The sequence below is a fragment of the Mirounga angustirostris genome, unplaced genomic scaffold, assembly GCF_029215605.1.
Source record: "Mirounga angustirostris isolate CCGP_5_RB_7025 unplaced genomic scaffold, mMirAng1.0.hap1 SCAF_8, whole genome shotgun sequence".
Lineage (NCBI taxonomy): Eukaryota > Metazoa > Chordata > Mammalia > Carnivora > Phocidae > Mirounga > Mirounga angustirostris.
This window is the reverse complement of record NW_026991716.1, coordinates 76,819,251-76,839,938: the sequence shown is the minus strand read 5'-3', so window position 1 is coordinate 76,839,938 and position 20,688 is coordinate 76,819,251. Positions and strand designations below refer to the sequence as shown.

General features: G+C 38.8%; 1 protein-coding gene and 1 pseudogene across 3 annotated transcripts in view; one reads left to right on the top strand and one right to left on the bottom strand.

Moving 5' to 3' along the window:
- The window catches only part of MDN1 (midasin AAA ATPase 1), a 159,670-nt gene that overhangs the window by 51,337 nt on the left and 87,645 nt on the right, over positions 1–20,688 (top strand). For all 3 annotated transcript variants that reach the window (XM_045867230.3, XM_064597868.1, XM_045867229.3), the window contains exons 19-33: positions 601–697; positions 2,029–2,142; positions 5,836–5,983; positions 6,470–6,580; positions 7,882–8,033; positions 8,556–8,734; positions 9,317–9,525; positions 9,711–9,857; positions 10,642–10,783; positions 12,326–12,460; positions 12,539–12,677; positions 13,298–13,436; positions 13,718–13,848; positions 15,843–15,987; positions 17,830–17,959. In XM_045867230.3, the coding sequence (XP_045723186.2) occupies positions 601–697; positions 2,029–2,142; positions 5,836–5,983; positions 6,470–6,580; positions 7,882–8,033; positions 8,556–8,734; positions 9,317–9,525; positions 9,711–9,857; positions 10,642–10,783; positions 12,326–12,460; positions 12,539–12,677; positions 13,298–13,436; positions 13,718–13,848; positions 15,843–15,987; positions 17,830–17,959 (2,118 nt within the window). The remainder of the gene's footprint in view (positions 1–600; positions 698–2,028; positions 2,143–5,835; positions 5,984–6,469; positions 6,581–7,881; positions 8,034–8,555; positions 8,735–9,316; positions 9,526–9,710; positions 9,858–10,641; positions 10,784–12,325; positions 12,461–12,538; positions 12,678–13,297; positions 13,437–13,717; positions 13,849–15,842; positions 15,988–17,829; positions 17,960–20,688) is intronic.
- Positions 3,900–5,056, bottom strand: LOC123837117 (large ribosomal subunit protein eL42-like; annotated as a pseudogene).

Sequence of the window (20,688 nt, the reverse complement as noted above, 5' to 3'; positions counted from 1 at the left end):
GAACACAAGCAGGGGGAGTGGGACAGGGAGAAGCAGGCTTCCCGCTGAGCAGGGAGCCCGATGCGGGGCTCGATCCCAGGACCCTGGGATCATGATCTGAGCCGAAGGCAGACGCTTAATGACTGAGCCACCCAGGCGCCCCCTTTTGGCCTCTTTAGAGTAAGATTCTTTTGGTTAGGTGGATTACATAGTCCTCCAAGTGTTCATTCCATAGTACTAATATTCTGCCAAGTTAGGTGGCATTGGGAGTGCAAAGAGTAAGAATTTAAGTTACTTGGGTAGTAGACAGTAGACAGGCACACTGAGTGACAAAATATATGCTGGTGAATAGGTGATAAAATATAAATAATAATGAATAGCTATACCTTAAAAGGTAGTGGAAGGGCAGCATAAGATTAAGTTGGTACATAAGTCTAGAAATTGGTTTCAGTGGGGTTTCAGAAAAAGCAAGGATGGTTTGAGCAGCCAGCACCAAACCCCCTGAGTCTGAGGCAGGGTTTCCTGGCCTGAGGTTCTGTGGAGTTAGATAGTCTTCCCCTGGGCACCTGTGGCTGATCACTTGATGTTACCAGTTGAGAATTTATAATTTTCTCTTAACAGAACCACTGGTTCGTCATCCTGACTTCCGTTTATTTGCCTGTATGAACCCAGCAACAGATGTGGGCAAAAGAAATCTCCCACCAGGAATAAGAAACAGGTGAAGGGACACGGCCTGAATCCTGGGGATTTTTTTTTTTTCTTTAAAGTTCTCTTTATTGATTGATAATATTAACATAACCAAACCTCATAACCATGCTTGAAATTTCTTGATCTCTGATAAGAGGAATCCTTCCTTGTTTGTCATATTCCTCTACCTTCTCTAGGTGGTAGGAATACAGAGGACTCCAGAACACTGGAGAATTTTTTCCTTTGGGTTGTTTGTATGATACTTAGTGGCTCACAAATATTGTAGAACATAAAATTTTTTCCTAAGCTATCAGAAAAACCTTCACATACTGATAAAACAGTAGAACATATAACAGTATAAGTGCATTTTAGGAACTGAATCCTCTTGGATGAGGCCAGTGATTTGTAAAAGGCCTTTTAATTTTCAGTGTTCATTAAACACTGACATCAACAAGGTATTTTGTTGGTATTTTATGTATGTAGCATTTGGAAAAAATAAATGATCTTATTTTTGTTGGTGACCTTTTGTTGAATTTTGAATTTTAAAATAGTGCTAAAATTTTATTAGATTCCTCCCTCCCATTAGAAGAATAATAAAACCTTCTTAGGAAAATTTTATAAACTATAAGCATTGTATTTTCCTTTGCTCCAGTGATTTTATTTTTGATGATGAGGGTGCTTTTTGTTGTTGCATGTATTTTTCTATCACATGCCGTTATAGTAACACCTCTGAAAATAAGGATAAAGGTCTTATCTTCTTCTTTTTCATTATGGTCAGTTTGTATCTAGATGAAAGGCTTTCATATTTTATAAGCAGTTAAAATGAGTTTACATAACTTCTTGTGTTTTGTATTTTTTTTTTAATTTTTTTTTTTTAAGATTTTATTTATTTATTTGACAGAAACACAGCGAGAGAGGGAACACAAGCAGGGGGAGTGGGTAAGGGAGAAGCAGGCTTCCTGCGGAGCAGGGAGCCCAATGCAGGGCTTGATCCCAGGACCCTGGGATCATGATCTGAGCCTAAGGCAGGCACTTAACGACTGAGCCACCCAGGCGCCCCTGTATTTTTTTTTTTTTTTTTTTGAAGATTTTATTTATTTGAGAGCATGCATGTGAGGTTGGGGGGGCGGTGAGAGAAAACCCAGGGTAGGGGCAGAGGGAGAGGGAAAAGCCGGCTCCCCGCTGAGTAGGGAGCTTAAGGAGGGGTTCAACCCCAGGACCCTGGGATCATGGCCTGAGCCTAAGGCAGATGCTTAACTGACTGAGCCACTCAGGCGCCCCTTGTGTTTTGTATTTTTTTGTCAGAATAGCTGTATTAACTTCCTAAAAAGTTGTTATTATTTAATAATCATTTTCTTACAGGTTCACAGAACTTTATGTAGAAGAATTGGAAAGTAAAGAAGATTTACAAATTCTTATTGTGGATTATCTGAAAGGACTGAGTGTGAATAAGACCACAGTTCAAGGAATCATCAAGTAGGTTCTCTTTGGTTTCTCTTTATAAACTCTTCACCTGAACATAAAAATGTGTGCCTCATGCACATATATTACTTCTTTTTTTGCTTCTGACTAGAGAAGGATTATCATTAAGGTTTCTATTTTAAAGTTGGAACCTTATGAATTCCCATGGATTTTCCTAATGAAGCTACATTGAAAGCTTAAGAATTATCACCGATGAGAATATGTAAACAATTAGATAATGCTCTCCTAATTACTTTTGTATTCATAGCCAGGAGTTTGCATCCCTGGAATGTAAATGGCTTGTATTTTGATATGTCTTGATGAAATCTTACTTTTTGCAATTTGCATGCTAGTTATGTGGGATGCAGGGAGGAAAAGGTTGATACAATGAGTGATTTAGGTTTAGAATTGAGGCTTAGCTGAATAAAGTACAGATTGGCCGTGTGGCTTGATGCTTTCTTGAACCTTTTTTTTTTCTTCTTCTTCTTTTTTTTTTTTATGAGTGCATTTTCTAAACTGCAAAGCATTTTATTTTATATTTTTTAAAAGATTTTATTTATTTATTTGACAGAGACACAGAGAGAGGGAACACAAGTAGGGGGAGTGGGAGAGGGAGAAGCAGGCTTCCCGTGGAGCAGGGAGCCCGATGCTGGGCTCTATCCCAGGACCCTGGGATCATGACCTGAGCTGAAGGCAAACACTTAATGACTGAGCCATCCAGGCGCCCCAAGAAAGAAAAACCAACAAGTAACACCTTTAAAGTAAAATGTTTTATTTATTTATTTATTTTTAAGATTTTATTTATTTGAAAGACAGTGCAAGCGAGAGAGCGCAAGCAGGGGGAGCAGCAGAGGGAGAAGCAGGCTTCCCACTGAGCAGGGAGCCCAATACGGGGCTGGATCCCAGGACCCTGGGATCATGACCTGAGCTGAAGACAGAAGTTTAACGACTGAGCCTCCCGGGTGCCTTGTATTTTAATTTTTTTTTTAAAGATCTTATTTATTTGTCAGCATGCATGCACAAGCAGGGGGAGAGGCAGGCTCCCACTGAGCAAGGAGCCCTATGCAGGACTCGATCCCAGGACCCTGGGATCATGACCTGAGCCGATGGCAGATGCATAACCAACTGAGCCACCCAGGCATTCCTCTTGAGCCTTTCTTTCTGTTTCTGGGCTTTTTTTTTTTTTTTTTAAGATTTTATTTATTTATTTGATAGAGAGACACAGAGAGAGCACAAGCAAGGGGAGTGGCAGGCAGAGGGAGAGGGAAAAGCAGGCTCCCTGCTGAGCAGGGAACCCGATGTGGGGCTCGACCTGAGCTGAAGCTTAACCGACTGAGCCACCCAGGCACCCTATGATTTTTGTGTTTTTTTTTTAATGCTTTGTGGAAAGGGTGCAATCTTTTATATAGACAACCTGAATTCTAGTACGGGCTCTGTCAAAAACGAATGCTTTCATTCTGGGCACATCACTTAGTTAATTTTGTCTGTGTTGCCTAGAAAGAACTAAACAGTACGTAAAGGTTTTGAAATAGGATCATATTAATGTTTTACTTTGCATTTTGTGGTTTGTTCCCTTTTTTTGTACAAATAATTATTGAGTTGCCCAGGTGCTAGGGATATAGCTATAAATAAGATAAATATAAGTAAGCTCCTCATGGAGCTTTTAATTCAAGAGGTGAAGATAATAAATAAGGAGCTACACACTATAATTTTTTTGAAGTGACTATAACCTCAAGATTTTATTTTCTTCATAATATAATAAAATATGAAGCTTAGAACTGGATCAGTTGGCCCTTTCTCTTCTTATCTCCTCCCAGTTCAAAATGCTTACATCCCTTAATAGCCAGCATTCCCTTAGATCTGCAGTTGGGCTCAACACATTCAAGCCTCAGCACAATCTTCTTGAAATTTTAATCTTTTTCCAGAAAATCAGCTTAGTCTGCCCACCATAGCCACTCTGCTTCCTGTCATAATGCCGCTTTCCTTGGGCATAAGGAGAATCTTTGCCTTTCTTGTACTGTGTCACTTTGTGGGGTTGGTGCTTGCCATACTTCTTGCAGAAATTCTGGTGGGTTTTAGGAATGTTCACCGTGTTTGCAAGAGAACTATTAACACAGAAAGCAGGAGAAACATAATCTTAGGTTATGGTAAGTGAAGAAAAATAACACATAAAGCTTGGAGCCCCCCCCCCCCTTTTAAGATTTTATTAGAGAGAGCAGGGTGTGAGGCGGGGGAGAGGCAGGGGGAGAGAGAGGGCACGAGCAGGGCAAGAGACAGGGGGAGAAGCAGACTCCCTGCTGAGCAGGGAGCCCAATAGAGGACTTGATCCCAGGACCCTGGGATCATGACCTGAACTGAAGGCAGGCGCTTAACCAACTGAGTCACCCAGGCGCCCTAGTGGAGCCCTATTGCAGATAGAATAGTTAAGGAGGCATCTGTGAAAAGGCTTTGGAATGGTTTACCAATACCGCATACTAAAATTGGAACACTTCTGTTAGCCAAGAATATTTGGACAAAAGTATAAATATGTGTGGTTAAAATTCAAAAGCAGAGATAAAACAGACTAAATAGAGCAGAGGCTCTTGTAAAATGCTAATAGTGTAAGTAGTAAGTGTTCCATTTGTAATAACCCCTTCTAAAATGTAGATTCTACAAAAGAAAGAATGTGTAGCTAGATTGCAAAGAGGCATGTCAAATCTTATCGGGCAAGAACTTAGATTTCATCTGTGACACACATTTGGTTACTCTTGATCTTATGTAGCTGATCATGAATTTCATGAAATTTTAAATTTCTTGCATTTCATGTTTCAGTCTGAAACTTCTTTCGTCTTGTCATCTTCTAGTATTCTAAAGTGTGTGGTAATGATAACAGTAACAGTCACCATATTTTCATGCTTTTTAACATTTTGTCATTGTTGATTATGGCCATACCTATGACCTTTCAAAACACCATGATTTTTTTCTGTGTGCTTCTCCATCACACAGGGACTTTATTTCCCTATTGTATTAGAGCTGACTCTGGAACACTGTGTTTGGACTCTGTGTATGTATGTGTGTGTGTGTATCAATTTTTTTTTAAAGATTTATTTATTTTAGAGTGCACAGGGGTTGGGGGTTGGAGGCGCAGAGAGGGAGGGAGAGAGAATTTCAAGCAGTCTCCTCTCTGAGCGCAGACCCTGATATGGGGCTTGATTCCACAACCCTGAGATCATGACCTGAGCCGAAATCAAGAGTTGGGCACTTAACAGACTGAGCCACCCACGTGCCCCTGGACTCTGTATATTCTTACTAAGGGCTTCTCCTATCTTACTGTCTTTTTGTTAAGAATCTGATGTTTTTCACCTCTCTCCTCTTTTCATCCTAAAGGAAATTGATATATCCTTCTTTTGAAAGTGTCTGTAAGTGTGTGAAAAATAGATTTTTTTAAAAAAAGATTTTATTTATTTATTTGAGAGAGAGCGAGAGATAGAGTGCATGAGCAGAGGGGAGGGGCAGAGGGAGAAGCAGACTCCCCACTGAGCAGGGAGCCCTGGAAAATAGATTCAAAAGAGAATGTCTGAAAGGTTTTGATGAATGCTCTAGGAAATTGTATGTAAGCTTAACTATCTAAAAATGGCTTTTGGGCCTTGTGTAAAAAAATGGGAATAATGGCAAAATAGTGAATGCTTATTAGTTAATAAAGTCATTTGAACTCCGTCCTTTTTGTAGCTTGTACACAGCTCTGCGGAAAGACTCTGGGACAAAATTGGTGGATGGAACTGGCCATAGACCTCACTACAGCCTTCGGACTCTTTGCAGAGCTCTGCGATTTGCAGCTTCCAATCCGTGTAGCAACATCCAGCGCTCGCTCTATGAGGTCTTTCTTTTTTTTTAAAGATTTATTTATTTATTTATTTGAAAGAGAGAGAGAATGAGAGAGAGAGAGAGCACATGAGAGGGGGGAGGGTCAGAGGGAGAAGCAGACTCCCTGCTGAGCAGGGAATCCAATGCTGGACTCGATCCCAGGACTCCAGGATCATGACCTGAGCCAAAGGCAGTCGCTTAACCAACTGAGCCACCCAGGCGCCCGTATGAGGTCTTTCTAAAATCTGTGCTTGGGTGGACTCACCATTGGATGGGAGGTTTTGGTGATGCAAATGTCAGGTTTGCCTGTGCATTCCATTTAGTCAGCTCAGCCCAGGACAAACCAGAGTGATCCTGCCCTTTTTCTACCATCATATCACATTTAAAAGTTGTTCTGGGAACCAGAACCCCCCAACAGGTTGAATTTTGTTCCTGAAATAAGTTGGCCTGTTATTGCAGAAGGGTAATTAGTTTTATGCATATTTGGTTTTTTTCCTAGGGCTTTTGTTTGGGTTTCTTAACACAGCTTGACAGGGCATCACACCCAATAGTTCAGAAGCTCATCTGTCAACACATTGTCTCTGGCAATGTAAAAAGTCTGCTGAAGCAGGTATGTTGTTTGATTTCTTGACTTGTTTAATGTAAATGAAAGGCTGAATTATCAAAATTTCATTTTTTTAACAAAAGTTGTTTCTAATTATAAAAGTAATCAGTTTGTTCCAAAAAAAATTAGGTGGTGTCTTAGGTGGTGAAAATTCCCAAAATCCTTACTCTTACTCTTTAGAGATTTAAACCTTATACCTTTCCACCTAAATCATGTATGTATTTTGTTATATATTCAAATTCTCACAGTGTGTGTATAGATTTATCAAGGTGAGTTCTTTCTTTTTATTTTAATTCCAGTATATTTAATATACAGTGTTATATTAATTTCAGGTATACAATATAGTGATTCAACAAATCTGTATGTTACTCGTTGCTGAAGTTAATTGTACTCTTGTTTCACCATCTCCCCACCCACCTCCCCTCTGGTAACCATCAGTTTGTTCTGTATTGTTAAGAGTCTGTTTTTTGGTTTGTCTTTTTTTGTTGTTGTTGTTGTTCATTTTTGTTTCTTAAATTCCACGTATACGTGAAATCATATGGTATTTGTCTTTTCCTGACTGACTGATTTCACTTAGCAAGGGCAAATTCTAATACATATATCTAATATAAATGCCTTAAAAGGAACCATCTCATAATACTGTTCTGTAGCTTCCTTTCTTTTTTTTTTTTAAAGATTTTATTTATTTATTTGAGAGAGAGAATGAGAGAGAGCACATGAGAGGGGGGAGGGTCAGAGGGAGAAGCAGACTCCCCGCCGAGCAGGGAGCCCGATGCGGGACTCGATCCCGGGACTCCAGGATCATGACCTGAGCCGAAGGCAGTCGCTCAACCAACTGAGCCACCCAGGCGCCCTGTAGCTTCCTTTCTTAGCCTAACTGTATCCTACAGTTTTGTGTCTGTACCAGGGATCACTGTGACATGGTTTCTAGTGGTTACATAGTATTTTGTTGCTTATATCAGAGTTTGTATACACACTTGCCATCTGATTGATGGTTGGGCATGTTTTTTCCTTATTATTAAGCACAACCACCATTTCAGTTTGACAAAGGAAATTCTAGAATAACATGGGAGTGAAAGATGCTGAGAAAGTGGTTTACCAACTAACAGGCTTGTTTTTATGTTGATTCCTTACTCTTAAGAAAGAACCTTATTAGAGACTTAGGATTACTTTGGATTCACCATCACCATCTAGAATGGGGCAGCATTTTTGGTGATAACCTCTTTTCCTACTTTACACCCTCTCTGAAAGAATGACATAGTTGTCATGAGACTATGGGTTATTTCTCTAACTTTTTTGTCTTCCAGCCTATTCCAGAACCGAAAGGAGGCCGGCTTATCCAGATTGAAGGATACTGGATTTCGGTGGGAGAGAAGGAACCTACAATAGATGAGACCTACATTCTTACGTCTTCTGTTAAGCTAAACCTGAGAGACATAGTCCGAGTTGTTTCTGCAGGGTGTGTGGACCTTTTCTCTTGCTGCCCTGAAGTTTTACCAGCATAGGCATTGATGACATTCTAGTCTTACCGCCTTAATTTTAAAAGTGCTTTATTGTTGTTCATTGGCTAAGTAAATAATTCCTTCTCAAGTCAGTACTTCTCTCCTGGCACAAAGCATTGTTTCTAGTTGCACCTTTTGGTGGAAGCAATACAGATGCAGATTATTTTGGCCATCTTTAAGCTTGTTTGCCAGTATTTTGCTGATGGATACTCATCATCCATTATTTGAGTAACAGCTAGTCCCATTTACTGTTTCTCACAAGTACTATAAGAAAGGTTGAGATTGCTTTCCTCAGTATTTTCTGAGGAACTCCTTTTACACAGAAACTTCTCAGGGCTTAAGAAACATTCCATTAGTGGTGTATAGGTATATAAAAATGTTTTTTTATGGTGATAAATGATACATTCTTTTTAACACAACTTGAATTCTGGTTTCTGTCTTTTTTTTTCTTAAATTGCTTTATTGGCTGATCTTTCAAGAACCTATCCAGTGTTGATTCAGGGAGAGACATCAGTTGGTAAAACAAGCCTTATCCGGTGGCTGGCTGCAGCTTCTGGTAACCATTGTGTGCGTATTAACAATCACGAACACACGGATATTCAAGAGTACATTGGTTGTTATACATCTGACTCTTCAGGGAAGCTTGTGTTTAAAGAAGGTAGGATTATTATTTCATTCCATGGGTATAGGTGTTCATTCTTTTAAACCCATTTCCCCAGGTAAACTTCATCCTTTCCAATTGAGGCACATGGACTTTTGCCATAACTGCTGGTTTGTCTTTCTCCCTGATCTCCCTGGTTAAGGGAGGATGGTTAGGGATCCAGCTTCCTTTGGGCCCCACTGATCTTGTCAGCTGTACAGAGGACTAGGACCAAGGTTTATAGAGTGCAGTTGAACTGCTACTTTATTTCCTAGAGACTCAGAAAAATGTGGTGAGCATCGATCAGAGGGAAGCTGAGAGTAGATATGAGAATGTGGTGATTTAAATGAAATTAGACTGCAGGGGGAAAATAAATTGGAAATGTGATATTTGTCAGCCGTGGCTCCCCTTCTGTGTGAAATGATCAGGAAAATTATCCTTCCTTGATATTTGACATCACAAATTGTTTTGGCGCATGACTAGCTGCAGGGAGTAATTTGTTTTGAAATGTAATGGTCTAGGATTGGTTGATTTATATATAACATTTTTTAAAACTTTGGACTAATTTCTGCACTAATCCTCAGTGTTGTTTTTTCTAAGGTATTCTTATTGATGCTATGAGAAAGGGCTACTGGATTATTTTAGATGAATTAAATTTGGCCCCTACTGATGTGTTAGAGGCACTGAACAGATTGCTGGATGATAACCGTGAATTGCTCATCACAGAAACACAAGAAGTTGTTAAAGCTCACCCTCGGTTTATGCTTTTTGCTACCCAGAATCCCCCAGGACTTTATGGAGGCAGAAAGGTGTGTAGCATTTGTCCCTTATTCCCATTTGTTACCCCATAAAGTAATAAATCTTTCTTGGTAAGACTGAGATGTTTTTACTACTTTTGAAGGGTTTTTCTTTTTGTGGTGAATAGTAGAGCCTCCATTTTGGAAACTGGGTGAGAGGCTCTTTTTATCATGTTTTTTTCCTGTGTGTTTCCTAGGTGCTTTCTAGAGCCTTCAGGAATCGGTTTGTGGAATTGCATTTTGATGAATTGCCTAGTTCTGAGTTAGAAACAATCTTGCATAAGCGCTGTAGTTTGCCACCCTCCTATTGTAGCAAGTTGGTTAAAGTCATGCTGGACCTTCAGGTATTTCATCTCTCTCTCACTTAGTTTCAAATGGAACGTACTGATTAGATTTCGTGATGGAAATTTAAAATTTGATAGCCTTCTCAGGTAGACATAGCAGTCCCTCCATTTTTTTTTTCTCAGAGTAAGGATATTATCTTAAAATGCATTCCATTAGTATCCATTTTTTGGTTTGTAAGTGAACTGTTTGATATCGTGTTACGGTTTTTCTCATAGTCATATATGGCAACAATTCTCTACTTGTGGATAATTTTGGAACATTTTGTTTAGATTGGAATTTGGCATTGATAAACTACAATTTTTGTTTTTTAAATGGATCTAGTCCTTGAATGGACATAACTAAAGATATCCTTTTTATGTCTCTCCCTTGTCAATTCTGCAAAGCTACAGTTTCTTAGTTTTTTGAATATCCCATTTTATGGTGTCCTTTATCAGAATTAATATAATTTCTAAAAAGCCAATAATAATTGGCAATCTTACTACTGTGTTCCCACATTATAGGATTGATGTTTCTGCATGTTTGCCATCATTTGTATTCATAATTTTTTATATATGATATAAGAAATAGAATTCCTTTCTTTTGTTGTTGTGCTTTGGAATTTATATTTTTAAACACAAGCTTGGATATTTATCTTCAAATGATTGTAGTCCATTTACTTTTTTAAAAAATTAGTCTTAATGGAATGAATCATTTTTATGGGAGCATAAATTTGTTAAAAATTTTATATAAGTTGTACAGTGTGCTTGCCATTGCCCTTTTTCATTTGTTTTGATATTTTAATAGTCCTATCGCAGAAGTTCTTCAGTGTTTGCTGGAAAACAGGGCTTCATCACCCTTCGTGATCTGTTTCGATGGGCTGAAAGATACAGATTGGCTGAACAGACCGAGAAAGAGTATGACTGGCTACAGCATTTAGCCAACGACGGTATGCTTTCAGTTGGATGCTCTTAAACTGTGAAGTTATGTCAAATATCAAACCTTATTAAAATAAATCTTTCCCAAATTGTGGTCAATATATACATTTTACTGAGTATTCCAAAAATAGTGTTTCTTCCTCAAGAGCCAGATGCTTTTGAAAATGGTTCTTTTCTGCAGGCCTCTGTGCTAGTATGTTTGGGTTTCAATAGTTTTCTCTTTGCTTCAGGTGGCTTCATGTAGGAGTCAGAGAGGGGCACAATGCCCATATAAGAGTTTTGGCGGGTAGTTGGTGGTGTCTTTGTGGACTATTTATCTGCAACTCACTAATCATAGATAGTCATCCTTGTGCCTTATACAGAAAACTGTTGGGGCGCCTGGGTGGCTCAGTTGGTAAGCATCTGCCTTCGGCTCTGGTCATGATCCCAGGGTCCTGGGATCGATCCCTGCATCTTTTCCTTCTTCCTCTACCCCTCCCCCTACTTGTGCTTGCTTGTGCGCTTGGGTGCATGCACTTTCTCTCTGTCAGGTAAATAAATAAAATCTTAAAAAAAAAAAAAGAAAACTGACAGGTTGGTCAGGTACTATCGTAGTTCTGAGGGAAGGCAGTTATGGCATGTGAGACTCATGATTGCTCATTTTGGTTTAATCCATGGGAAGAATTTATATGTTTCTCTATAGGAAAGAAAGCATTTCAGAATCTTCTGATTTGAAAGGTACTAATGAGTCCTTAATGGAGTGGTTAATAAGGAGAGTAAATAAAACTAACCCATGAGAGTTGTATTTTTTTCTTTACTGGTAAAGAGTAGATAGATGGAGGAACATGTTCTTTTAAAAAACTTAAAACACTCTTTAATCAAGGTATACCATATAGTAAAGTGAATGTAGTGCTTTATTTTTTCATGTATAAGCTAGATACAGTTTTTTTTTACATATGTGTGTACCATGTAAATCATCACCTAGGCCAAAGTATAGAATATTTTCCAGTACCTCAAAAGATTCCTTCATGGTTCCTGCCAGTCTTAACCTCCGCTGGAGGTAACCACTGCTCTGACCTCTATCACCACTGATTTTTGCCTGTGCTTGAGCTTCAGCTAGTATCATGCAGTGTGTACTCTTTGGGTTTGACTTCTTTTCACCCAACCTAATGTGAGGTTCGGCCATGCTGTTATGTGTATTAGGAATTCATTCTTTTTTGTATTATTGTTCTGTAACCCATTGTATGGAGATACTATAATATGTTTATTCATTCTCTTGTTGGTGGACATTTGGATTATTTCCACTTTCTAGCTATTATGAATAGAACTGCTCTGAACATTCCTATACATGTCTTTTGGTGCACACATGTTCATTTGTGTTTGGGTCTACCTGGAAGTCCTGTTGCTGGGCACAGGGCAGGCATGTGGTTAGTTGCAGTAGGTTCTCCCAATTTTCCAAAGTAGTTCTTTAGATACCCTCTCCACCAGCACCTAGTAAGAATTGCTGTTGCTCCATATTCTCAATATCCCTTGGTATTATAACTTGACACTTAACGATTTTTTTTTTTTTTAAGGATTTATGCTTCTCGCAGGCCGAGTCAGGAAGCAGGAGGAGATTGATGTGATTCAAGAGGTCCTTGAAAAACATTTCAAGAAAAAATTGTGTCCTCAATTCCTCTTCTCCAAGGAAAATGTCCTAAAATTACTGAGTGAGTAGATCAAAATATCCAGAGGAAATGAATTGAGCTGTACTATTAGAAGCTAAATCTTTTTTCTACATTTTATAGGTAAATTGTCCACTCAGGTATCCACATTGGAGTCTACGTTCAGCCACATTGTGTGGACTGAGGGCATGCGGAGACTGGCAATGCTGGTGGGAAGGGCACTGGAATTTGGTGAACCAGTGCTGCTGGTTGGAGACACTGGGTAAAGTCCTATGCTTCTGTGACAGTAACTCATTATGATGATTCAGTTCAGTTCCATAGGAGTACTTGAGTTATCTGTGAAGGATTATCGGGAATGCAATCTTTGGTGTTTTTTTGTTTTTTTGTTTTCCTTTTCTCCCTTCCGCTTTTTCTTTTTTTTTTTTTAAGGATCATGCAAGAGACCTATTACTGTTTGCTTTCCTCTTCAGGTGATAGAAAAGAATGCTTGCATTATCATCACTGGAGTTGTTTTTTTCTTTGTAATTCTTTTAAATAGTGCCATTCATTCTGTAGATCTGTAGAGAACAGCAAATGAGCTCCTGTCTCTTGAAAGTCTGTAAGGATTAGATTTCTTTCCCATCCCTTGGTGGTTGTTGGTAGAAATAGAAAAGGATGGAATTCAGGCAGTGTGTGCTTTTTTGGATAAGGAACACCGTAGGGTGCTGGTGTTTGGGGAAGGGTGTCCTAAGCTCAGGGTGCAGAGGCCCCGTGTTGGCCAGCAGTGTCTGCTGCTGCAGTGAGGCTCTCACCAGAGCACCCCTCTTGTGCTGACAGGAGTGTTTGTGCTTTTATATTTGGAATTTATGGTCCTTATTAACCTGGTATGTATCCCTTTAACAGGTGTGGGAAAACTACCATCTGTCAGGTGTTTGCAGGCTTGGCAAATCAGAAACTATACTCTGTCAACTGCCATTTACACATGGAGACATCGGACTTCCTGGGGGGGCTGCGACCTGTGAGACAGAAGCCAAAGGACAAGGTTTGTTCAGTAGCGAATAATGTGTTCGTCGTTCATTTAAAGAATTGCAGTTGGATTTGTGCGTGAGTCAGCTGTGGAATTTATTCATGGTGAGGTTTTGATCCCAGGTTTGATATATATCTTTAGATTTTCACTTGTCCACAAGGAACTTTCATGAGCATACTGTTGTGCAGGCTTTATTCCGAATGACCACTTACTCCAGCAGACACCAGCTAGCTACATGTGTATTGTCTTGTGGAGCCACTGCTCATTAATTTCACACCTTCTTTTCCAAATTGTAGGAAGAAACTGATACATCAAGACTTTTTGAGTGGCATGATGGTCCTCTTGTTCTGGCCATGAAAGAAGATGGCTTTTTTCTCTTGGATGAGATCTCATTGGCTGATGACTCTGTCCTGGAAAGACTCAATAGGTATATGTGTAAGAGGTTTGCCCTGTGTGTGATGTTTTCACTGGTCTGGTTATTTTTTAATTAAGCAATTAAAAAAATTTTTTAAATTTTTAAAAAAATTTTTAATTAAAAGTTCCCATGTAGTTAACATGTACCATTATATTAGTTTCAGGTGTACAATATAGTGATGCTACAATTCTATGCATTACATAGTGCTCACCATGAAATGGCTACTCTTAATCCCATTCACCTATTTCACCTATCCCCCCACCTGCCTCCCCTCTGGTAACCACCAGTTTTTTTCCCCTATGGTTAAGAGTCTGTTTCTTGGTGGTTCTCTTTTTTTTTCTTTGTTCGTTTGTTTCGTTTCTTAAATTCCACATATGAGTGAAATCATATGGTATTTTTCTTTGACTTAGCATTTCACTTAGCATTCTGCTCTGTAGCTCTATCCATATTATTGCAAATGGCAAGATTTCATTCCTTTTTATGGCTAAATAATATTCCATAGAATATGGAATACTGGTCTGGTTTTCATAGATATTAATTCTTCTGCACAGTAATGTTCTTCATAGGTGCATAGTAAATGTTTGAAAATGATAATGAGTTACTGTTTTTGTTTTTGTTTTTTTTTTTGTTCATTTTACTTTAGCACTCAGAGTAGTTTAAGAGGGCTAGTTTCTGTTTCGCTATCAATAATCAGAAAGATGGGACTGTGGAATGGCGTGAGGCTAAAGCAAATGAACCGAAGTTAAAACTCTTTTTTAAGGCACTTTATGTGACCATTATCTAAATTCTTCAAAGAACTAGAATCAGAATTCTAGATGTTATATTGGCTGTATGACCTCAGAATCTCAGACTAATATGAATTTTGATGTATACCTATTTTTCTTTTTTGAAGTTTAATTTACATACCATAAAATGTATGCATTTTATTTTATTTTTTAAAAGATTTTATTTATTTATATGACAGAGAGAGACACAGAGAGAGAGAGAACACAAGCAGGAGGAGTGGGAGAGGGAGAAGTAGGCTTCCGGCCGAGTAGGGAGCCAGAAGCGGGGCTCGATCCCAGGACCCTGGGATCATGGCCTGAGCCAGACGCTTAACGACTGAGCCACCCAGGCACCCCAAAATGTATCCATTTTAAATGTATAATTCAACAAGTTTTAGTAAATTTCCTGAGTTTTGCACCATAATCCTGTTTTACATTCCCACCATACCAGTCTGATCCCTTCTGCCCCTTTACAGTATATTTCTTTTTTTTTTTTTTAAAGATTTTATTTATTTGAGAGAGAGAATGAGAGAGAGAGAGAGAGAGCACATTAGAGGGGGGAGGGTCAGAGGGAGAAGCAGATTCCCTGCCGAGCAGGGAGCCCGATGCGGGACTCGATCCTGGGACTCCAGGATCATGACCTGAGCCGAAGGCAGTTGCTTAACCAACTGAGCCACCCAGGCGCCCCTACAGTATATTTCTGATGCCACCTCCTGCTCCAGGCCACTACCAAATTACTCTCTGTTTAAAAAAAAAAAATTGTAATTGTCTTTTCAGCACATTGCATATAAATTGGCATTGTTTTGAGGGTCATCCATGTTGTAACCTATGTTAGTAGTTTGTTCCTTTTTATTCCTAAGAGCATTTCATTGTATAGATATACCATATTTTTTATCCATTCACCACTTGATGGTATTTGGGTTTGTTTGGGTTATTTCTACTTTTATGAATAATGCTGCCATGAGTATTTGCATACAAGACACTCATTTTTAAAACAAATGCCTTAATGGGGCATAAGTGGATAAAGGGATTTTTTTTTTCTATTGTTCAGAAATATTGTTCCATTACACAGGAATTGGGATAATGAATCATTTTAAAATATGTGCTAGGAAAGTGTTAACTAAAGTAAAAGCTCAGCAGAGGATATAACTTTTCCTTTTGAAAATAAGTTGAAGACCACAAAATAGAAAGGATACATAAGCCTTTTCTAATCTTATATTCTCCAATTTTTCTGTCTTTTAGTGTCCTTGAAGTGGAAAAGTCCCTGGTATTAGCTGAAAAAGGCAGTGTAGAGGACAAGGATAATGAGGTAGAGTTGTTGACTGCTGGGAAAAAATTCCGTATCTTAGCAACCATGAACCCTGGGGGCGACTTCGGAAAAAAAGAGGTAAAATTGTGTTCCTGAAGCATAATTTTTTTCCAGTTTTTGACCTCAGCTCACTGGCAGCTATAAATATAATATGTAAAAATGCATTTGGAATTTTATATTGGATAAAAATTAACCTAGAAAGATATTTTAGAATTATTACAAAGTTGAGAAATTCTGACATAATCATTTCCTTGTTTTAATATCTCATTGTGTGTGCCTGAAATTTCATTGTTTCAGTCACTTTGCCCAGCTCTTTACATATGTTACCATAACATATTCTCACAAGAACTCTGTGTGAAAGTTATTTTCCTACTTTCATGGATGAGAAAGTTGAAACTGAAATTTAATCTTAAACTCTGTTTCTGGAGTCTCCTCTCTTAAACATGAGTGTGGCTTTGAGTGTTTTAAAGTGACAAAAATGTTGCAGCCAGGAACCTCTTCGGGTTTTGCAGGTGGAGCGTATCTGTTCTCTCCAGCGGTTATGTGGGTTACCCTCAGACTACTGGTAAAGGAAAAGGTGGAGAGCAGCCTTTTGTTCGGAAGGTGGTGGTAGGATCCAGCCAGGATCCAATACCCTGAACACACCTTGGCTTTCAGGCTTGTGAAGCCTCTCAGTGGAGAAGTCTGTGTTGTGTGTGGGATCCTGGTCTGTTAGGAAAATGGTGATGTGGTGATAGGTCAGGGACAATGAGAAGAAACAGGGGTTGTGAATGAAAGTAGTTAAAGTTCTTGGTAACTTGGTGGGTCCCTGAAATGTGAACATGATGCTTCAGGCCTGATTTTCCTCTGTAGCGTAATAAAAAAGATTATCACTATGCTTCTTGAAATGTTCTGAAGAGAAGAAAGAAAAAAATAAGAAGAAACACATCACAGCTTCAAACATAATATGACAAGTGGTTCTTTGGCAAGTGAGAATAGCTTAAAAAGATCTGATTTCAAGGTTGTGTGTGTTAAGGTTAGTTTAAGTTAGGATAGTTCAAGTTTTTCTTAGAAAAAGATTGCCAACTTTTACCTAAGGGAAGGTTCTTTTTTGTTTTTGCCTCCCTAGCAGGCAGAGTGAGGGTAAGATGCCAAAGACCAATGGCACTGCTTGTCTAGGACAGCAGCAGGGAACACTCACACATTCACTGGGTCTTGACTAAGCTGCTCCTGAGTATAGGCATTGCTGCTAGTCCTGCTGCAGTAGGCCAGACAGATGGATGGAGTTTATCAAGTAAAAGGAAAGCAATAATAAGCTAATAGTTACGTGCATATGTGGCATTGTATATGCTTGTTAATAGGAGTTAATTGACATAGGAGAAGGCTAAGAAGGGTAGGAGGAATCCATTTTCAGGGCGAAGGCCATCAAAGACTGGAAGGACAAACAATTCTTTGTTATACAGAGGTAAAATTGGAACCTCCTTAATAATTTCACTGTCCCCCTTTGAGCCACATAAAAGATGTTTTCTCTTTCTACTTCAGACAGCTCTCCCCTGTGGGACAACAGCTTTTATTTTTTTGAAAGCACTGGTTATGTAACTGAAGGTAAAGGAAGGGCCTTTGCTTAGGGGAAGTATTCAGGTTTGGGGGTCTCCCACTGGGGCTGGACTTCAACTTGCACCACCTATTCTATGACACCTTGAAGTTCTGCACTCTGTCTATAAAGAAAGTGATGGGAATACTGTCTTGGAGGTTGTGGTGGAGATGAATGAGATGACCTGTGGAAGGAGTTAGGATAAAGTAGGTCTTCAATTGTAGTAGAGGTAATAAAAGAAGCATCTGGTATTCGTTAGACTCATCAGCTAATACTCTTTCAAAGGATTTGTTTTCTAGTTTTCCTCATAAGTATTACATTCAAATTGAAATTTTTGTTTCTTATAGCTGTCTCCTGCCTTAAGAAACCGGTTTACAGAAATATGGTGCCCACAAAGCACAAATCGTGAAGATTTAATTCAGATTATCAGCCATAATCTTCGTCCAGGATTGTCTCTGGGCAGAATAGATCATAAAGGTGAGAGCTTTCAGGTGGTAAACGTAATTCCCAAACTTCTGAAGCTAATGGAAATTAGAAATCATGTCTTAGAAAATAAAAATAGGTCTAAGATTTCATTTAATTAAAATCAGAAATAATACCAAAATACTTTTAAAATCTATGTTAAAGGTTTTTTAAATTATTTATTTATTTAAAAGATTTGTTTTTGAGAGAGAGAATGCAAGTGCAGTGGGGGTGGGGCAGAGGGAGAGAGAAAATCCTGCAGTGGACTCTCTGCTGAGTGTGGAGCCTGACAGAGGGCTCGATCCCATGACCCTGAGATCATGACCTGGGCCAAAATCAATAGTCCCATGCTCAACTGACTGAGCCACCCAGGCATCCCTGTCATCAACTAATTTATTAAAAATGTTCTGGGTGGCTCTTCCTCCCCCACCGCCACTTGCTTTCTTAGAAAAAAATAAAAAATTTTTCTTTTCATTCTAAAAGTTTTCAAACATAAGGAAATAGAAGAATAGTATTAAAAAACTTCTGTATACCTAAAACCTAAATTTAGCAATTTTTAAGATATCTAGTAAGGGTCAAAACATTTATTATATGGTTCTTGTATTGAGCTAGATTGCTTTGATGTATACATGGATGTTTTTTTATTGAGGCGTAATCAACATGTAACATCGTATTAGCTTGAGGTGTATAACATGATTCAATATTTGTATCTATTGTGAAATGATCACAGTCTAGTTAGCATTCTTCATGATGTATATATATTTATCTTACAGGTGAAGGGCTAAATTTAGAACCCAGCTCTGGTTTCAAACCTTAATACATAGTTTTTGGATCATTTTATCTCTCTCTTTCTCTCTCTCTTTTTTTAAGTCTCTCTTAAATTAAAGAACGTATAAAAGGATATTTGCTTCTTTGAGTTCCAGACTCACCTGAAGGACTTGTAGAAATAAAGCTTGCTGGGCCTCCTACCTAGAGTTTTGGATTCAGTCCGTCTGAGGTGGGGCTTGAGAATTTGCCTTATCTAATAAGTTCTTAGGTGATGCCAGTAATGTTGGTCCAAGGCCCATACTCAGAACTTCTTACTTACCATGGTTGTGTGCTATTTGTAGTGCTGCATTTAATGTGAGAATTCCAGTTAAAGAAAAAGACAAATTATTAAGCAGGCATGGTTTGTCTTTTGGCTCTGCTTTGGGGCCAAATTCTCCTTGGATGTAGCCTCTGTATCTCCTGTAGGCTCTGTACTCTTATCAGTGATTTGGATTGTAATAAGAATGGCAGAGGGGCGCCTGGGTGGCTCAGTTGGTTGGGCGTCTGCCTTCGGCTTGGGTCATGGTGCTGGGGTCCTGGCATCGAGCCCCGCATCAGGCTCTCTGCTCGGTGGGAGCCTGCTTCTCCCTCTCCTCCCCGCTTGTGCTCTCTCTCACTATCTCTCTCAAATAAATAAATAAAATCTTAAAAAAAAAAAAAAAGAATGGCAGAGAATGCAGCTGCCATTACACTGCCACATTGGCTCCATCACTAGTGGGCTTCATGCTTAATGGAGTGAACAGTTTCTCTACAGGGCAGTTGGCACTGCAGCCCCTAGGACTTCACTGAGCGTCACTGCTTGTCCTTAGGGAGCTTGTTTACTGTAAGCTTTGTAAAGCCTACATGGCAGCACCTTCTTTGGGGAAGCATTAGAGATCCTGAGGGAACAAGGAGAGTAAGGGAGAAGTGGCTCAATTTTTATCATCTAGAAATGGATCAGGTTGGCACAGCGTAAAAATGTTCTTAAAAACAGGGAACTAGATAAAGCTTTTATTTCCAAATTTTCTTTATAAAGATATGTAAGATGTAATGAATCTAATATTTCAACTAATTATGAATTCTAAATTGAATTCTGATCCTATTCAGAACAGTTAAGATATATTCACTGTATTCTCTTAATATATAAACACCACTGAGTTCTTCTAACTTTCTCTAGGAATTTTTGTTCATAAATCTCAGTAGTCGGTTAAGGCGCCCCTTAAGTTCTTTTTAAAGATTTGTGGGGGTTTTTTTGTAATTAGTATTTTTCTTCTAACTAGATAGTTTTCTACTAAGTGATTTGCAGTATAGCCTTGAAGGCTCTTGTTGAATGGTCCACTTTATATTATAGCAATGCTGATTGCTTCCCATCATATTTTCTTTTTTTAAAAAACATTCTTTGGTACTCATACGTCTTAGATAAATGTTTATTGTTGACTTCAGGAGTTACATAAAGTGCTTTATTAAACTTAATTGACATTGCTTCTAATCTACATTATTTTGTTTCCAAATATTTTACGATAATTAGACTAGTCCTTTAACTTAAATCATGAAACAAAATTTATGAATCCTCTAATTTGCTGAATTCTGATGGATGCATTGATTTAATAAAACAAAAAGCCTGAACTAAATGCCACTGAAGCGGCACCTGCGTGGCTCAGTTGGTGAAGCATCTGCCTTCAGTTCAGGTCGTGATCCCAGGGTCCTGGGATCAAGTCCCACATCTGTCTCCCTGCTCAGTGGGGAGTCTGCTTCACCCTCTCCCTCTGCCCTCCCCCCTGCTTGTGCTGTCTCTCCTTCTCTTCCTCTCTCCGTCTCTCAAATAAATAAAATCTTTTTAAAAATGCCACTGAAAATATGGCATCCCCATTCCAGTGAATCAGTATAAAATACAACAAAATTTATATATTTTCTAAAATCATTGTGTCTTCATAATTGTATCTGAACGTGAACCAAAT